The 18,510-nt window shown below is 40.3% G+C and overlaps 1 protein-coding gene across 1 annotated transcript in view; it reads right to left on the reverse strand.

Moving 5' to 3' along the window:
• Nucleotides 1–770: 770 nt before the first annotated feature.
• VWA8 (von Willebrand factor A domain containing 8) overlaps nt 771–18,510 on the reverse strand; it is a 468,998-nt gene continuing 451,258 nt past the window's right edge. The window contains exons 43-45 of the mRNA XM_053563447.1: nt 4,702–4,800; nt 3,679–3,917; nt 771–945 (exon numbers count right to left, since the gene is read on the reverse strand). Coding sequence (XP_053419422.1) covers nt 837–945; nt 3,679–3,917; nt 4,702–4,800 — 447 coding nt within the window. The 3' untranslated portion in view covers nt 771–836. The remainder of the gene's footprint in view (nt 946–3,678; nt 3,918–4,701; nt 4,801–18,510) is intronic.

Below are 18,510 nucleotides of genomic sequence, written 5' to 3' on the forward strand. Positions count from 1 at the left end.
TGAGTGTAACCTGGCTTATTGTACCCTCAATGAATCCCCAACAATAAAAGAAAATATATATTAAAAAAAATTAAAAAAAAAATAATTCTTCACTGGGCAATGCAAAACAAGGAAAATAAAAGTAATTATTAGACGGGAGCATGTTGGGTGTAGTTTGCATAGACTTGAATCTCAATGTCAGAATGTGGCATGGAAGGCTCAGTTTGATGGGATTGCTTTTCTTGGGTGACCAGATGATATGTTAAGGCAAAAACAAGTTACTTTTTTTCCCCTCAGGTTTTTGAAAAAGACCAAGCACCATAGTTCTCAAAACCACCTTTCTTTAACTCTGACCTTTTCTAAAATGCAGGTCAGTTTGTTTCCTCTAATGATTTCCAAACCCATCAGTGGTTGTAGACGTCTGAGCACAAGTCTCCTTCTGGCTGCTTTTCTGAATTCTGATTGCTAAGCACATGTAGGAAGACCCAGGAATGCCAACTTATCTGGTCACTGCATGGGCTTACTTTACCAATGTCTTTTCTTTTTTTTTTTTTTTTATTTATTTTTATTAAACCATAGCTGTGTACATTAGTATGATCGTGGGGCACCATACACTTGGTTCATAGATCGTTTGACACATTTTCATCACATTAGTTAACATAGCTTTTGTAGCATTTTCTTAGTTATTTTGCTAAGACCTTTACATTCCACATTTACTAGGATTCACATATACCCTTGTAAGACGCACCGCAGGTATAATCCCATTAATCCCCCACCAATGTGTTTTCTTAAGAATCCTCTTTATTCTTATATTATTTCAAATGGTAGGGAGTCATCAGGGGGATGAAAGGCAGTTCTTAAACATTCGACAACATGGTAGACGTGAAGATCTGTTGTAAAATCTGAGGGATGTGCTTGGTATCCATGGCAACGAAAGACCGGCCAGCGGGTAAAGTTCTCTGAAGCCTGCCCAGATGGAAAGGGAAAGAAAATCACCATTGCAAATTGAGGTTCCCCTTCCACCTCCTGTCCTGGCAAATCACAGCCTCCAAATTGTTTCTTCGGAAAGGAAGTTTTTACTTTCTAGTACCTTGCTCACTGTGGGGAAAATTGAATTGGCTGTCACTAAGCCCTGAAAGGCTTGGAAGAGCGACAGGAAGAGACACAGAGAAAGCAGTGAACCACAAGTAATTTTCAGTGAGAAAATCAGCAAATGTGAAAAGAAAAAAATTCGCTTCCTTTTATTACTGTTGTTTCTGGTATTTCATATTCCCTTTGAAGGGTCCCTAGGGACTCTTCTGGGCTTAGCTCACCTGGGTCCAGCAAACGTGCTGGCCTCCCGCTGACCTCCTAAAAGCTTTTCCTTCCTTAGAAAGCTGTGGCCCAGCCAAACCCAGAGTAGTTCTTTCTCCCCTCTCTCTCTCCTTCGCTCCACACCATGCAAGTGAAATGCAATCTGGCTGATTCCATTGTTGCTTTGATGAAACTGAGATTATATAGGCCAGTGATAATTTTTTTCAACTAATTTTTAAATGAATTTTCAAAAACTTATAGAAGGTTTTGGTTTGAATTATCCTTAAAAATAACATGCCATAGAAGTTATGACAACCCTTTTTAAACATTAATTTGTTATTTGGAACAAAAGGCCATTTTAAAAGGCAATAAAACTGCAAGACACAGTTCTCTTCAAAAGAATGGCTCCTTTCACTGTGCCAACAAAGTCTGGTTTTGGAATGACATTTAATAAAAGTCAACCATCCTGTGAAGTATCGTACGTTTGGCACGCCTGGTAGACCAGTTAATTCTGCAACATATCTTTTGCCAGTGGATGTTGGACCATTTCCCTAGGAAACCGCAGAGTATTATTGTGCTTTCCTAAGTATTCAAACTGGATCTGTACACTAGAAAGACAAATTAGCCATTTCAACTCAACTAGTATTTGTTGAACTTGATGTCTGCCTAATACTGAGGAAAATGTGGGCAGAAAAGGCCTGGTTTGTGCTTGAGGACACAAAGGTTCTAGAAGATGCGAAGTGCTAAGGAGTAAAACAAAGAAAAATGCAAAGTCATTCGTAAAAAAGTGACTGCAATCCCATGATACATGCCTTACGTGCGTCCTCAACCTTACTCTGCAATCCTGCAGCAAAGCAAAGGCAACAGAGAGGGAAAAAACATCAGCACGTTCCCAGTCTACACCAGGCTCTACACGACAGAGTAAGACAGGTGAAAGGCGGGGTGGTGACAAAAAGGTAGGCCTTTGTGCTTTAGGTAGGTTTTATTTATTTATTTGCTTTTTGAGGGCAAAGAGATATACTATATACTTTCACTTGTGTTTCTGCTTCTTTTATGAGATAGGGTCTTTCTGATGCCCGGGCTGGAGTGCCGTGGCACCATCATAGCTCACCCTAGCCTTGAACTCCAGGGGTCACGTTACCTTCCTGCCTCAGCCTCCTGATAAGCTGGGATTACAGGCCTGTGCCACCATGCCTGCCTAATTTTTAATTTTTTTTTGTAGCGACGGGGTCTTGCCATGTTGCGTAAGCTGGTCTCAAATGCCTGGCCTCAAGTGGTCCTACCACCTGGGCCTTCCAAATTGTTGGAATTACAGGCGTGAACTACCACACCCAGCCATATCTTCTACTTCTTATGGGTATTTTAAGCAGAGAAAAATCATGAGCTTTTTCTATTTTGTAATTTAAAAAGATAAATGTGAGCATGTTCAAGTTACGAAAGTGTTTCCAGATCTCTCCTTTCAGACGGTACCCAGTGTTATTTATTGCTTGACCATAAATTTCTCTATTGAATTTTCAGTATATTCAGCTGGTATCTAATTATGTATTTTTTTTTTTTCTGAGACAGAGTCTGACTCAAGTCACCTTGGGGTTGAGTGCCATGGTATCATACCTCACAGCAACCTCAAACTTCTGTGCTCAAGTGAAACTCTTGTCTCAGCTTCCCAAGTAGCTGAAACTACAGGGGCCTGCCATAACGCCTGGCTAGATTTTTTCTTTTTTCTCTATCTGTAGAGACTGGGTCTCGCTTTGCTCAGGCTGGTCTTGGACTACTGAGCTCAGGTGATTCACCTGCCTTGGCCTCCCAGAGTGCTAGGACTACAGGCGAGAGCCACTGTGCCCGGCCTAGCATCTAACTATGTATCTATGTATATTGACTCATGTTGCCCCCAAGTGTTTCACCTGCCTTGTTTCCCCAAAAGAAGGGATAAATATGTGTGCCTATATATGTATATGAAGGCATACACATATATAAGAGATGTTGCACAAAAGCTATGGGTGAGATATTTCTTTTTTAACAGTTTGTTGTTTTATATATATAAATATCTCTTGTGCTGGGAAAACAATAGATGTTCACTATTCCAAATAAGATTTAAACACAAAATGCGTAGACTGAGCTTTGGACGTTGATATAAAGTGTCAAATGTATAAAATACTGTTTATTAGTGTACAAATCAAATTACTATTTTATAATATAAACTAAAAAGTAATTAATTTAAAGTTATATTGTTTATCTAAACAAAAGCTAGAACATATCTCCCCAACTAGATTATAAGCTCCTTGAGGGTAGTGACTCCAGTTTCTATCTCCCCCACTTGCCCCTCCTGATGCCAAGGCCATGAAACAGTGCATCGACTACCCAGTGTCTCTATGCCTGCTTTTTGCTGTGTGCTAAGATGACACTTACCTGGTTGCTTGATCACCTAAAGAGCCAATAAAAATGGCAAAAGCATTCACTTGAGGGTTACTTGTGAGGATTCGTGTAAACTTGGCAGGATGTATTCCGTAGCGTGACAGATTTGCATCACTCAAGACTATGACAAAGTACTCATCAGCTTCTTCTTTGATAATCTCCTTGATGGCATGTTCTGTTCCCTCTAACGTGTGGTCCCCAGTCATGCAGAACTGCGAGTGGGCGTGCATCATCTAGATAAGAGATGTTGCACAAAAGCTATGGGTGAGATTTTTTTTTTTAACAAACATGATGATTTTTCCATTGACTATGAGAATTCATAAATACCAATTGTTATGCATGAGTAATACCTCTCCAAATGAGTTTTATTGAATTTGCACATTTGGGTGACACAAGGTGATATTTGTATTTGGTATAGACTTTCATTAGAGACATTCTAAAACTATCACAATTGGTGCTTATTTTAAATTTCAAGCTTCCATTTAAACTGAGAAAATGTTAAAAAATATAAAATGTGGTGTCACACTGGAGGATGGAGATGAAATAGGAGAAAGATAAGTAATGTGTTGAGTTTCCAATAAACAAAGTTATAATACTCAACAGTGTACTGACATCAATGGAGGAAACTTACTCATGGTATGCATGTTTCTCTTGCAGATTTAAGTATATGAAATAGAATTGATTATTAGGAAACACCAAGAAACACATAAAAGTGAGGACAGAGAGTATTCTATAAGGAGTCATTCTTTTCTTTCTACTGAACACTGTACAGGATATACCAGAGGCTCCAGATTGTAGAATTCTAAGAGAATACTGAGTATTCTAAAAATAATATAGGGAAAAAATTTTAAACTGCATGTGATGGAGACAAGTATTTGGGGGCACAGTGGGTGTTTCCACAGTCTAATGCTTGACACAGATCTTTTTCCCCATGTGTCTACTGCTTCTTCAAAGAACCTTTTTATTCTTTAATCCGTTAGAAGCTTTCATTATATAGAGATAACTGAATATATTTACCTTCAGAATTTCTAGTCTTTGTTTATTGTCCTTGGGGATTTTGTTAACTGGAACTAGGCCAATGTTGTAGCCATCTCCAGAGTGTCCAACGATGTCATACTACATACGAGAGAACCAGAGAGTTAGAAACTGTCATCCATTAAAGACTTGTCATTGGGCCTACAAATGTCTCACTCTTTTGACTGTTGTTGTCTAAAATTGCAGAAAATATGGTGATAAAGAAGTATAGTCAGACAGATCCGTGTTTATCAACAAAAAGCAAACAAAGTCAGACTTGTTCATTACATTTCTGATCCGTCCTCTTCTGTGACCTCTGTTCTCCAGGAGGAGGTAGAAAGTGTAATGAGGCCTCAGCGTCTCCCACAAGCTTTGTTTTTAACTTTCAGGGCAGACCCAAAAATATACATATACACACTTAAACACACACACACACACACACACACACACACAGGGATGGACAGAACTCTGGCCCGTGGTGTATGTGTTCGTTATGGTCTTCTCTCCTTACGTATGGACAGGACCTGTAAATATGAGGAGATATTACTTGTGATTTTGCTAACTTATCTGGCAAAAGAGGGTGTGCAGATGTAATTAAGTTTATTTGGGTCTAATCTAATCACATGAGCCCTCCCCCCATCCCCTGCTGCTGGTGGCAGGGGAAGATGGAAAGATTTAAAGTATGTGGGGGATTTGGCATGAGGGAGTTACTTGTGCCTAGGATAGAGGGGACCACAGGTCAAGGATGCGAGAGTGGCATCTAAGAGATGGGGGAAATCCTGGCTGACAGCCAGCAGGGACACATAACTCTCTGTCTTACAACCACAAGGAAATGAATTCTGCCCATGGTCTGAATGGTTAGAACCCAGCCTGGCTGACACCATGATTTCAGCCTTCTAAGCCCCTAAGCAGAGCATCCAGCTGATATGCCTGGAATTCTGAACTACAACGGAATTTATCAACTCAAAGTATTAGCTGCTATGTTTGTAGTCGTTTTATGCCACAATAGAAAACTAAAACATACAGTTTTCTCCTGGTGGAAAAAGTAAAGAATATATATATTGTAAAAATTATAGAAAAGCACAAAAGAGAAAATAAAAATTATCATTAATCCCATTAAAGATGGCTAATGTTCTGTTGAATAAGCTCCTAGGCTTTTATTTCCTTTCAATATATATGCAAGAGGTGTACATTCACATACAAACAAATCCCTATCTATAAAATTTTTAACTAAAAGGATAACATTGACCATGTAATTTTATAATCTGCTTTTCCACTCAATACTGTATGACATTTTTTCGATTATTTATTTACATATATATATATATATATAGATAGATAGATAGATATTTTGAGACAGAGTCTCACTAGGTCGCCCTGGGTAGAGTGCCATGGAGTCACAGCTCACAGCAACCTCAAACTCTTTGGCTCAAGGGATCCACATACCTCAGCCTCTGAAGTAGCTGGGACTACAGGTGCAGCCACCATGCTATTTTTTTTTTTTTTTTTGTATTTGTCATTGTTGTTTAGCAGGCCCAGGCAGGGTTTGAACCTGCCAGCCCCGGTGTATATGGCTGGCACCCTAACCACTGAGCTATGGGCGCTGAGCCATATTTTTCAATTTAGAAAGTACCTTTTTAATTCCCATCTCTCTATGTACATGAGAAAGTCCTGCCTACTGAGAAAAAACTAGAGTTGGGAGTCAAAGGCAACTCTTTTACAGAATCTGGAAAAAGTTTTGGGCCTCAGGTAAACTAAAACTGGGGCAAGGTAGTTCCTTCCAACTGTTGAGTTTGCCTCCAAATTCCCTGTTCCCTCCTTCCTCCCTTTACAAGTTTTTCTGATGCTGATATAAAGATGAGAACCTTAGGGCATCTGGGCATCTGCAAAGAAAATCCTGAGTGTGGATCTGGGGCAAAGGACTTCAGGGAGCACTTGGAATAAATACTATGGGATAAAATGCTTAACAATCAGCGATATCCACCAACCAACCATCAATTAATAGGTGGCTTCTGAGCACCTACCAGGGCAAGACTACTCCAGGTGTTGTAGGGGAATGCAAGTAATTCTTTTCATGTCTGTTACTTTTAAAATGGTGAGTTCTTTGAAGCAAGGCCATAGTTTATTTGTCTGAATTTTTAGTATCTATGGGAGTGCCCAGCATATCTATTATTGTACAAATGCTTTAAGAGAGTTTGCAATCCAGCTGGGGCAATAAGATTTCCTTTTGCATGTAGGCTACATTTTTCTACAAATAATCTGTTTGGAAGTTAGAAAGCAATTTTTTCCCCCTCAGCAATCATGGGATAAGTGGTGTTAGCCCAAGCCAGTTGACAACCCATAAAATAACTGAAACCATTGCATTTAAAATTAAGAGAAACAGAAACATTTCTGTTGAAGTTGTTATTGTGCAAAAATGGGAAGTCAGAAGGGAGGTTATCGGGGGAAGATGAGTTCCCTTGCAGACATGCTGAACTTGCACACTGGGACAGATGTGGCTGGAGGTGAAGACCTAGCACTCATCCCCAGGAGTGTGACGTGAATGGAGGCCCACATATGATGTCAAAATATGTAAAGGCTATATGAATCTAGCTATAAACTGTTAAATAAAATATGTTCTGTCCTCTTAACTTTGATAAATACACATTATAAAAAACCTAGAAATCCAGGGCCAAATTTCAAATGCTTGGGTTCCTTGAAATTCTGTGCTAGAACATGGCCGTGTAGCCAGCACTGGTCCCTGGCCTACAGCCCTTCTTACAGCTGGCCTGTCCCACTCTGTGAGGTGATTGACATACATGGGTGTGGACACCCAGGCCCCACATCCACTCTCCATCATAACCCTCCTGATAGGGCCCCTGGGCCACCTCTCAGACCTTGGGGGCTTATACCATTGGCCAGTCTGCTGCAGGAAGATGCATCTAGGACACAGGCCCACATATGACCTGGAGACAGGTTTGGGGTCATTTGATCAGGATAGTTGGGGATCCAGATACCAGCAGCATGATCTAGGCACAGGCCTCATAAACACCTCCCCTCTTGGGAAAAACATGGTCAGAATGGAGTCATAAGTAGGGTGCTAGGACATTATTCTATGCCTGGTTTGGATATGAAAGAATTGTGATGGAAACCTATCAATATATTGAAAAAAGTTGACAATGAATGCTTTCTAAGGGTATAACACATTATGTAATATATGCATATATAAATACACATATATAAAACACTTTCATATAATTTGCTACCATTATGGTGAAAAGGCAACAAATAAAAATTGAAACAGCTCAGCTCTTGAAAATTGTTCAGCATTGGAAATTACTGGCTTCAGCATATGACTAAGGCTGGCCACGTGTTCAGTGCCAGGACTGGCACGGAAGTGGAGAAAGCCTGAATAATTCTGCCATGGAGGCAGTTCAAGGGAGGGCCTAACAAATCTGATTTGATAGTGGCCATGGCAGGAACTGTGTGTAGCCAAGAAGAAAGTTCTCCTGGAAAGCTGCAAGGAGGCTGCTTTGATTACAGAGCTGGTGAAGTAATCTGTTAAACAGGGTCTTATACTTGAGGGAAGAAGATCTGCTCTCTGACACAGAAGTGGGTTTCTCTTACTGGGCCAAGGTAAGAAGCTCTGAATGTATTTGACGTTCTCCTCCATTGTACCTGGTGGTAGAGTTCTTACTATCAGATAACAACGGATGAGACTATAGAAATCTTTGACCATGTGGTCTGTTCAGAGTCAACTTCAACTGGTCACTGTAAGGAAAAAAGTCGTCAATTATTAAACAACAAATAGAGTCTTTATCAAAACAAGACACTGGCTAATTCAAACCTTTAGAAAGTGCTTATCTCTTCTGCTATGGCGGGGAGGGGACCTTCAGAAACATCTTAGCAACTATCCCTCCATCATTTATCTACCATTTGAATACATGCCCCAGAGGAAAGAAAGCAGACACTTTTCCAGGCAAATGAGACAAAGATAGGTGGGCTGCAGACCTCTTTTTTCCTTTTTTTTTTTTTAATGTGTGGGAAGGAAAGTGCAATCTGCAGAAAGACCAGCCTTTGTCTGTGCCCAGGGAGTACTGGAAGAGCTTGAGAACATACCTAAGGGATAGGATGGGGCTTATAAAATGGTTTGCAGGCTCTGTTCTCATCTTCCAGATGGGCTTGAGGGATTATTCTTTGCCGACAGAGAGGAATTCAAAGTACATCCAAATGTGGACCATTCTCCTGGTGTTTCTATAGATCATTTTTAGCTTCCATTAGCTAAACATTTTTAGCTTCCATTATGTTTTTCCATCATAATTATCTAGTATCTGCTTTTCAAGGATTCTAACATGTTTTATGAATAATAATTTGCTAATCCTCAAAACTATCTGGGTTTAAGGAAAAGGTACATAATCTCATTCATTTTTATTCTCTAACTCCCAATTCTGCCATTCACCGAATCTGGTTCCCGCCATGACCATCGTGAAGTGTGACGTGACAGGACCTCAAGCACACTTCCATGGAGGACCCACAGGAGCCCATAAAGAAGAGCCTCACGGTCATTAGCAAACCACCTAACATTTAGAGCAGGATTTTTTTCTGAGTAGCTTAACTTTTTTTTTTTTTTTGTAGAGACAGAGTCTCACTTTATGGCCCTTGGTAGAGTGCCCGTGGCATCACACAGCTCACAGCAACCTCCAACTCCTGGGCTTAAGCGATTCTCTTGCCTCAGCCTCCCTAGTAGCTGGGACTAAAGGCACCCACCACAACACCCGGCTATTTTTTTGTTGCAGTTCAGCCGGGGCAGGGTTTGAACCCGCCACCCTTGGTATATGGGGCCGGTGCCTTACCAACTGAGCCACAGGCGCTGCCCTAACTTTTTTTTTTTTTTATTAAGCAATAATAATAATAGTAATGCAAAGAAAGTAACATTCACATTGTCAAATAAGAGTATGTCTATTATAGAATGCTTTTTTTTTTATGACCATGATCTCTCTACTTTTCAGAGTATCCCTGAAATCCTTGTGCAGTCTTACATTTAGCATTTGACCTAAATATTAAGCCACAGTGGTAAAGACAAGCCTCAACCAGAGCAGACCAATTTGAATACTCATTTGCTAGAAACTTGTTTAAATGCCCTTCGTTACATTTTCTATAGAAAATCTCATTCATTTAGAGAAAGGCATAACAAAGGAAAACAAATGCTGAGTTTCAGTCTAGGATACAAAGATTTATCATCAAGTAACAAGAATGATTTATAATACTAGAATGAAAAGAAAGCTCTGCTTAGAATGAAGTGCTATTGGTATTTTCATGAATAAGATTTATGTGGAAATTTCTGTGAGGGAGGATAATCATTTGCTAGCTTTAGGAGAGGCTATGTTTTATTATGTGTCCACATTGTAAGTAGATATGAGAGAATCATGAGGCTATTTCTGAAAACTAGTATATGTGAAATTCTAGGATTAGAAGATAAATCTAATCCTTCTTCAAGGATTAGAAGATAAATGTGTGATTTAAAAGGTCAAGAGAAGCACCAGCAGAACCCTAGGGTGTTAGTTAGCTAATAATTTATAGAATTAGCTGCTAACCTTTCTTCATCTCATAGAAGTCAATGTGAGAGGAATAATAACATTCTGAAAGGTCAAGGATTCTAGACTTGGCTCTGACATTAACAAGCTTTATGACTCAGAGCAAATCACTTAACCTCTCCAAAGCTTGTTTCTACCTTGTAAATGATGTTGGCTTAAAGATCTCTAACATTGTATATAAGTCACTTATCTTCTCTGACAAATAGGGATAATCTGTTTTACCACCTTGCAGGGCCACTGAAAGGATAGGACAATACATTTATTAATGACTATAATGTTCAATGTTTGTTCAGTCTATTGCAGTTTACAAAGTGTTTCCATATCTCGTCTCATTTTTATTCTACCTACAGCCTTTGAAGTGGGTGTTATCTTCATTTTACAAATGAGGAAACTGATACCTAGAAAGATTAGTGGGTTTTATTAAGGTCATAGATCTAGTGTTGGCAGAAGTGGAAACCAAACTCAGGTGTTCTGATTCTAAATCCAATGTTTTTACTGCGGAGAGATAACCAACTCCCAACTATCCTTTTTCCCATCTCTATTCAAGTTTCTGAATGGTCAGCTTGGCCAACATTTCCAAATCAATGATTGAATCAATTCTGAATTCTTATGTAACTTTGAATGGATCAGAAAAGTATGCACATCCTTCTTTGGTCCTATCTCCATGTATCAGTATGAATTTAAAGGGTTACTAACCAGAATCCACAAAGAGCTCAAGAAAATCAATAAGAAAAGATCCAACAACACCATTAAAAACTGGGCAAGAGACAAGAACAGAAACTTTTTGCATGAGGACGTTGAATGGCCAAAAACACCCGAAAAAATGTTTACTGTGCCTAATCATCAGAGAAATGCAAACAAAACCACTCTAAGATATCACCTAAGCCCAGTGAGAATGACTTAAAATAAAAGATGCTGATGTGGGTATGGAAAGAAGGGAATATTCATACACTGTTGGTGGGACTGCACTGCAAACTAGGACAGCCTCTATGGAAAGAAGTATCGAGAGTCCTCAAAGAGCTAAAAGTACACATTCCATTTGATCCTACAATCTCATTACTAGGTATCTACCCAAAAGAAAAAAAGATGTTTTATCATAAGGACATTTGCACCTGAATGTTTATAGCAGCACAATTCACAATTACAAAGATGTGGAAACAACCCAGGTGTCCTTCAACACATGAATGGATTAATAAATTTCGGTATGTATATGCCATGGAATACTGTGCAGTCTTAGAAAAAAGGTGGAAAAAAAATAAAAAAATAAAAAAAAAAGAAAGAGAAAAAAGGTGGAGATTTTGTATCTTTTGTAACAACTTGGATGGATTTGGAAGGCATTCTCCTAAGTGAAGTATCCCAAGAATGGAAAAAGAAGCATCGCGTGTACTCAGTACTCAATCAGAACTGGTAAACTAATAACTACATGCTCACATGAGAGAAAAACTCCATTAAATCCAAGTGGGGAGGTGGGGGGAAAGGGGTTAGGGTAAATTCTCACCCAACAGGGATATGGTACAGGTATACTACACACTTCCTGGGCAAAGGACACTGTAACAACTTGGGCTTTAACCATACAATAGCAAACTATGTAACCTAATTATATGTACCCCCATATTAATCTGAAATTTAAAAACAGAGGTTTAACCAATAGGATGACTGGTTTCCATTTCTAAACCAGTGAAACATTTCTGAGGCATTGGGAAAAGATCAATTATAGACAGTGAACTAAGTTTTTTTTTTTTTTTTGAGACAGAGTCTCAAGTTGTCGTGCTGGGTAGAGTGCCCTGGAGTTGTAGCTCACAGCAACCTCCAACTCTTGGGCTCAAGTGATCCTCTTGCCTCACTTTTTCTATATATATATATGTATGTATTTTTTTTTTTTTTTTAGAGACAAAGTCTCACTTTGCTGCCCTCTGGAGAGTGCTGTGGCGTCACACTGCTCACAGCAACCTCCAACTTCTGGGCTTAGATGGGGTCTTGCTTTTTGCTCAGGCTGGTCTTGAACTCATGAGCTCATGCAATCCACCCACCTCGGCCTCCCAGAGTGCTAGGATTACAGGTGTGAGCCACTGTGCCTGGCCTGATTTTTTTTTTTTTTTTTTTTGAGGCAGAGTCTCACTATGTCACCTGGGTAGAGTGCCGTGTTGTCACAGCTCACAGCAACCTCAAACTCTTGGGTTTAAGAGATCCTCTTGCCTCGGCCTCCCAAGTAGTTGGGACTACAGGCACCCACCGCAATGCCCGACTATTTTTTGGTTGCAGTTGTCATTGTTGTTTGGCAGGCCTGGGCTGGATTTGAACCCACCAGCTCTGATGTATGTGGCTGGTGCCCTAGCAGCTGAGCCACAGGCACTGAGCCCTGAACTAAGTTCTTGATACAAGAAATTTTCCAGTAGGTGCTGGTTTGTGAGTCACCTTTCCACATCCTTCTGGGAGTTAATCCAGCCTTTCTGACCAAGGTATTTTCGAGAAAAGCTTGTCTATTTTATCTCCTTTGGGTGGTATGGTGCCAAGAGAAGAATACAGAGTACTTTCTGTAAGTAATATATTTGCTCCTGAATAACAGTTTTTAAAAACACCAATTGGCTAGAAATAAAATGGCTGGGAGAAATAGGGATAAAATATCAATAAGAGCCCAAGTGGGAGAGAAGTTCTGGTGTTTCACTGTAGCTACGTGATTATGTGCAAAGCATTTAACCTCTTTGAGTCTTGGTTTTCTTATCTATAAAACAAAGAGGTTGGTTAAAACAATAGCTAGGATAACTCCCATCTCCCACAGCTTTATGAAATTCAATGGTGCATCTAGGAATTAGAATGAAAAAGCCCACTGCTCTTTGTTCTGGAACCACCTATACCTTATTTTTTTCCTGTCAAGGAAGGAATGAACCAGTGAGTCATCTAAATATATACCAGGATCAACAACACTTTTTTCCAAAAAGAAAGCCCTCAGAGTCTGTACGAAATAATCAATGTTAGCCCTAGAATGGTGACTTTCTAACTCTTTTCTTCCTTTTAAGAAATTTTCGCAGTGGAATCCTTTCTCCAGATGAACGATCGCTTAAAAGCCCAGCCTGTGAAACATCACGCACTATTGACACACATGGAATTATTCTCGCTGAATTGGTGATGGAGGGGTGGAGCAAAAAGTGCTTCCCATCCTCCCACCACCCTAAACAATCTTCAAGGTTCCTTGTCACACTATTAGAAACCCTCTGCTTTGGAATATAATTTGTGTGCCTTTATAGAAATGACAAATTTGAGGTCCTTTTATTTTCTTTCAAAGTCAAACTTCTGAATGTTTTGTGGGGCCACTATTTGAGTGTTCAGTGGAGAAATAGTCTCCTAGCTTTGATGTTATTGAGTAATTTGAAAAAAAATTAAAGCATAAGGGCGCCGACTGTGGCTCAAAGGAGTAGGGCGCCAGCCTCATATGCCGGAGGTGGTGGGTTCAAACCCACCCCTGGCCAAAAAAAGAAAGAACAAAATTAAAGCATTAAGAGTTTTTGAAAAGAAGGTCTATTTTAAGATTATAGTAAAGAAGGAAAAAATGCTCCCTGACTAAAATAAAATGGTGCACATCATCATTACTCTTCCACATTTCATTCCAGTGTTTGAGCCTTATGTACACATTAAAAATCATGCTGATTATAAGATTAGAGAATTTATGTTAATTATAAGCAAATGACACTGCTCTAGGCTTAAGTGACCTACTGTGAAGGCTATTCCTTGGGATAACTGAATTCAGCTGCTAGAACAGTTACGAGAAACTTAAAGAAAAAATCCTAATGGCTTAGAAACATATTTTGCCACTGAATTTACCTTTCCTTTTCAGTATTCTTGCTCGAGGGTCCCTGTGGTTTGGCATAGGTCACAATAATGTAGAATAAAGAGCAGAGGCTGGCTTCAAATGAGGCTGCTGGCCCTGGAGTAAAGACCCGCTGCTTGGGAGCTAAGCCCAAGCCAAGCAAAACCCAGCGCAGCTGCCAAGAGAGACAGGAAGCGTCCAGATCGCCAAACCGGGCCGGTGGCTTCTGAAGGTTTCAAGGAAACACAGACCAGAGCCCTTTACACCTGAGGGATAACTGCCGGAAGACCGCATAAAGAACTGTCCGGAATGGTACAGAGTTGCAGATCACACCGCTGAACTCCTAGGGACGCCGCACATGGTATCATTCTGGGCTACAGAACATAACCTTCACTGGGAGCTCCTCAAACTGCCTCCTCCTCGTGCAGCATTTTCTATTTTCTGAGCAAATTAAATCCACTTATTAGTTATTCCTAGCCCTTACCCCTCTTTCACAAATGAGAAAATGAAAGTCCTGAGTTGACTATGATCAGATAATACAAGGATACAGGACAGAGTGTGTGGTGTACATGCATCCAGTGTTTCTGAGAAGAAACCGAAAGATCCACCCGCAGCGGCCGGCACAGAAGGGGAGCCGGGAGCTGAGAGGGTAGGCGGGGGCTTCCTCTTCCTCTAACTCCTCCTGTCCCTTTCACATTTGTACAGTGTGCACACATTATCTACAGATGAGGAATCCAACGATACAGAGTGCCAATGTGGGCACTTGCACATCCAAGGATTTTGTTGTCCTCAGGGGGTCCTGGAATAAATCCCTCATGGATACCAAGGGATGAGGCTCTTTATAAACAGCTCTCACAGAATGTAAGTAGCTCCATCCCACCTCCTTCCTGCCCTCTAAGAGGAGAGCAGGAGAGGCCTAGCAGAGACTGGGTGGCCTGCAGTCACACAAAACCTCAGACATGTTGGCAAGGGCAGTAGGAAGATGTTACCAAGCCTCCAATGTGCCTGTTAGGAGTGCTGGAAACACAGAATATTGGAATGAGTGAAATGGCATCATGAGAAAACAACCAGACACATCCAGAATAAGGGACATTCTGTATGACAAACTGGTGTGGACACTCAAGAAAGTGGCTGTCATGGAAAGTAAAAAAAAAAACATAGTGGCAAGGGAGGTGGCTGTTCTAGCTTAAAAGAGGCTGATGAGACATTACCACCTAAAGTAAGGCATGGACTTTGCTTGGATCCTGGATGGGGACAGGCTAGGGCAGTGGTTCTCAACCTTCCCAATGCCGCAATGTATTTTCATTGTTAAAAAGGGATCGCGACCCACAGGTTGAGAACTGCTGGGCCAAGGAGAGGGGACAACTGTAAAAGATACTTTGGGGACAGCTGGGAAAGCTGAACTTGAATCTGACATCACAGGATAGTATGAGATTACTGATAATTTTGTTAGGTGTGATAATGGTATTGAAGTTGTGTTAGAGAATATCCTTGCTCTTAGAAGTATAGCAAAGAATTTAGAGGTAAGTAGTACGTTGCTTATACACGCACACTTTACTTTCAAATGAGGGGAGAAGAAAAGTACTGTAAATATTTGGAGAGAAACATTAAGCAAGTGAGGCAAAATGTCAACAACTGGTGAACCTACGTGAAGAATATAGGGGCCCTCGTTTTACTGTTCTTTAAAGTTCTCTGTTGGTTGAAAATTTTTCCAAATAAAAAAGTTGGGAAATAAAGGGGAAAAGTTTAAAAATAAAACCAAACCAAAAAAGGAAAACCAAACAAAAGAAGAGCCCTGGGCTCTATCCTACTCTGTCTCCAACTAGCCTTCCGAGAGTCCTTTGTGCGTCTGGGTCTCTGTTTCCTGTTTGTGGAATGAGGACTACAGTAAATGACCTCTAAAGTGACCCCTGCGCTAATGTCTGTGGACGTGATGAGGAATTTGCAGGAACAGGACTCACATCCCTTCTTGTTTTCCAGAGAGAGCCACCCAAGCCCTGGTTTTCCTAAAAGAAGCTCCAAGAGCTTCTTTTGTGAAGTAATAAGGTCTTTCCCTTTGTTTGGGAAGATATACTTGTTTCTTAAGACTTTTGTTTTTTCCTTTAAAAATATTCTAATAGAACCATAGTGAAGCTGAAGGTTATGTTTAAAAGTACAAGAAAATGCACAAAAGCAAACTATTAAAATGCTTACCTTTAAAAATCTAATAGCATAAAAATGATAAAGCTCCTTCAAGTTCCAAAAAAAAGTTTATTTCATCTTGGTGCCTTGCTACACTTTCATCTGGATTTGTCAGTCAGATATTACTATGGTTCTCTTCTCAATACGCCTGTGGTTATACTGATAAAGACGGAGGAAGTTCTTTACACTGCTGGGGCGACTGAAGACAGTATCAGCAAAACACTGCTTTAGGGATGGCGCCCTGAAGAGGAGTGTGTGAAGGGCTCTGTGCCTACCATCCAAGGAGCCTCTATGGCAGCAGTTAACCTGTGGGTCGCGACCCACAGGAACTATATTAAAGGGCTGCGGCATTAGGAAGGTTGAGAACCACTGCTCTATGGGAGCCAGTGGTTCTCACATGTCTCACTAGGTTCCAAGCTCAGCTTCGTACCTAGCAGAGTGCTCTGCCTTTAGCAAGTGTTCAATTAATGTTTGTAATTTTGTTGAATTTAATTGACTTCCAGCAGGCCATAGCCCAACAGTTTGGTTTGTAACTGTCAATTAAGAACAAAGTGAAACTTCTTGTAAAATGATCATTTTCTTGATCGTGCTCCTCTTTCCTGCGACACTTCCAGTTTCACTAATAATTCCTCTAGATTACAGACTTTTAAAAGTGAGACTTGGTAAAACAGAAACCTGTCTATGCACCCCGCTGTGTGAGATGCAATGAAATACTCAGACTGCCCTCTGATGAGCACACCAGCTACCTGGAGGCATCAGAATGGCTCTAGCAGCCTTGCCACCTTCTGTCCTCTGTCTCATCCTTTTCCCAGTCCTAGAGAACCATTTCTTGATTAATTCCTAATTTGTTGGTTAACTCCTAATAAATTTTCTTTCTAAAAACTTGGAAGAAATAACTTTACATGTCGGAGCAGTTCTGTTCTCAAAGATATAGAAATCCTTTATCTGGAAATTTTATTTTAGATAACTATGAATTTGCAAATTTTAATAGTGGTATGTTTGCTATGATCTGTAATTGGTTAAAATCTTCATACAGCTCAAAGACAGCTGAGGAACAGTGAAATTCCAGATCCATAAGAGAGGCTGATAGGCTGATCCAACTATTAGCAGACTCTTAAGATTTTAAAACACCTGGTGAATGTGGGTATTTATGCTGATACAATGGATGTCTAACCATCCAATGGGTCACAAATGGTCCAATGTTTAAGAATTGTACTCTACTTCATACTAGAAAGGATCTAAAATATTTTTAAATAAATATTTTCTGTTAACCCATAGAAATTTTAAAAAATACATAAAAAACAAAAATCGAGAAAAACATACACCTGACAGGAGGGAAAGTCAGGGGAAGAAAAAGCTGAATACCAGTCTTCAAGAAACACAACAAAGTTTTCATAATTGGTCTTTGATTTTGGCTCCCAACTTCCTGACAACTCAACCAACACAGAATCTTGAGCACTTCCAGGGCTTTCACTAATCACAAGGGAAACACATTCCAGTTTTTAAAGGGAAACCAAGCTACTCCCTATGGTGAAAGTCCCTATCTCCTTTGTATTTGCATCCTGTACTCCACACAGCATGGAGACCTCCAGCATTCATTGCCTAAGCTGCCCTTTTTTTACTACTTAATTCTAAAAGGATTTTCTCACTTAGAGCTTCATACAAGGGACCCTGGGAAATTCTGGGGGCAGAATCCTTAATAACAGGTCTGAAGTGATGGTTTCATCGAGCTGTTTTTTGTTGTATGCCTTGTAACATAGAGAAATGAGTCAGGGAAGCAATCCTGGGTGCAGGTAGGATGTCAAGCCTAATGATGATTTCAGAGTGCTGATTTCTTTCTTTCTTTTTTTTTTTTCTGAGATAGAGTCTCACTTTGTCGCCCTCAGTAGAGTGCTGTGGTGCCATAGCTTACAGCAACCTCAAACTCTTGGGCTCAAGCGATTCTCTTGCCTCAGCCTCCCAAGTAGCTGGGACTACAGGTGCCCACCACAAAACCCAGTTATTTTTAGAAATGAGGTCTTGCTCTTGCTCAGGCTGGTCTCGAACCTGTGAGCTCAAGCAATGGACTGGCCTCGGCCTCCCAGAATGCTAGCATTACAGGCATGAGCCCCTGCACGCAGTGTGAGAGTGCTGATTTCTGAAGGACCTGTTTGATCCAGAATAAAATCTAGAATATCTGTGAATAGACTGAATGTCCTTTACACATGTCTACATGTATTCACCATTTCTCTCAGCTGAACTTCTGATAATAAT

The sequence above is a fragment of the Nycticebus coucang genome, chromosome 15 (genome assembly GCF_027406575.1).
Source record: "Nycticebus coucang isolate mNycCou1 chromosome 15, mNycCou1.pri, whole genome shotgun sequence".
NCBI classification, from domain to species: domain Eukaryota; kingdom Metazoa; phylum Chordata; class Mammalia; order Primates; family Lorisidae; genus Nycticebus; species Nycticebus coucang.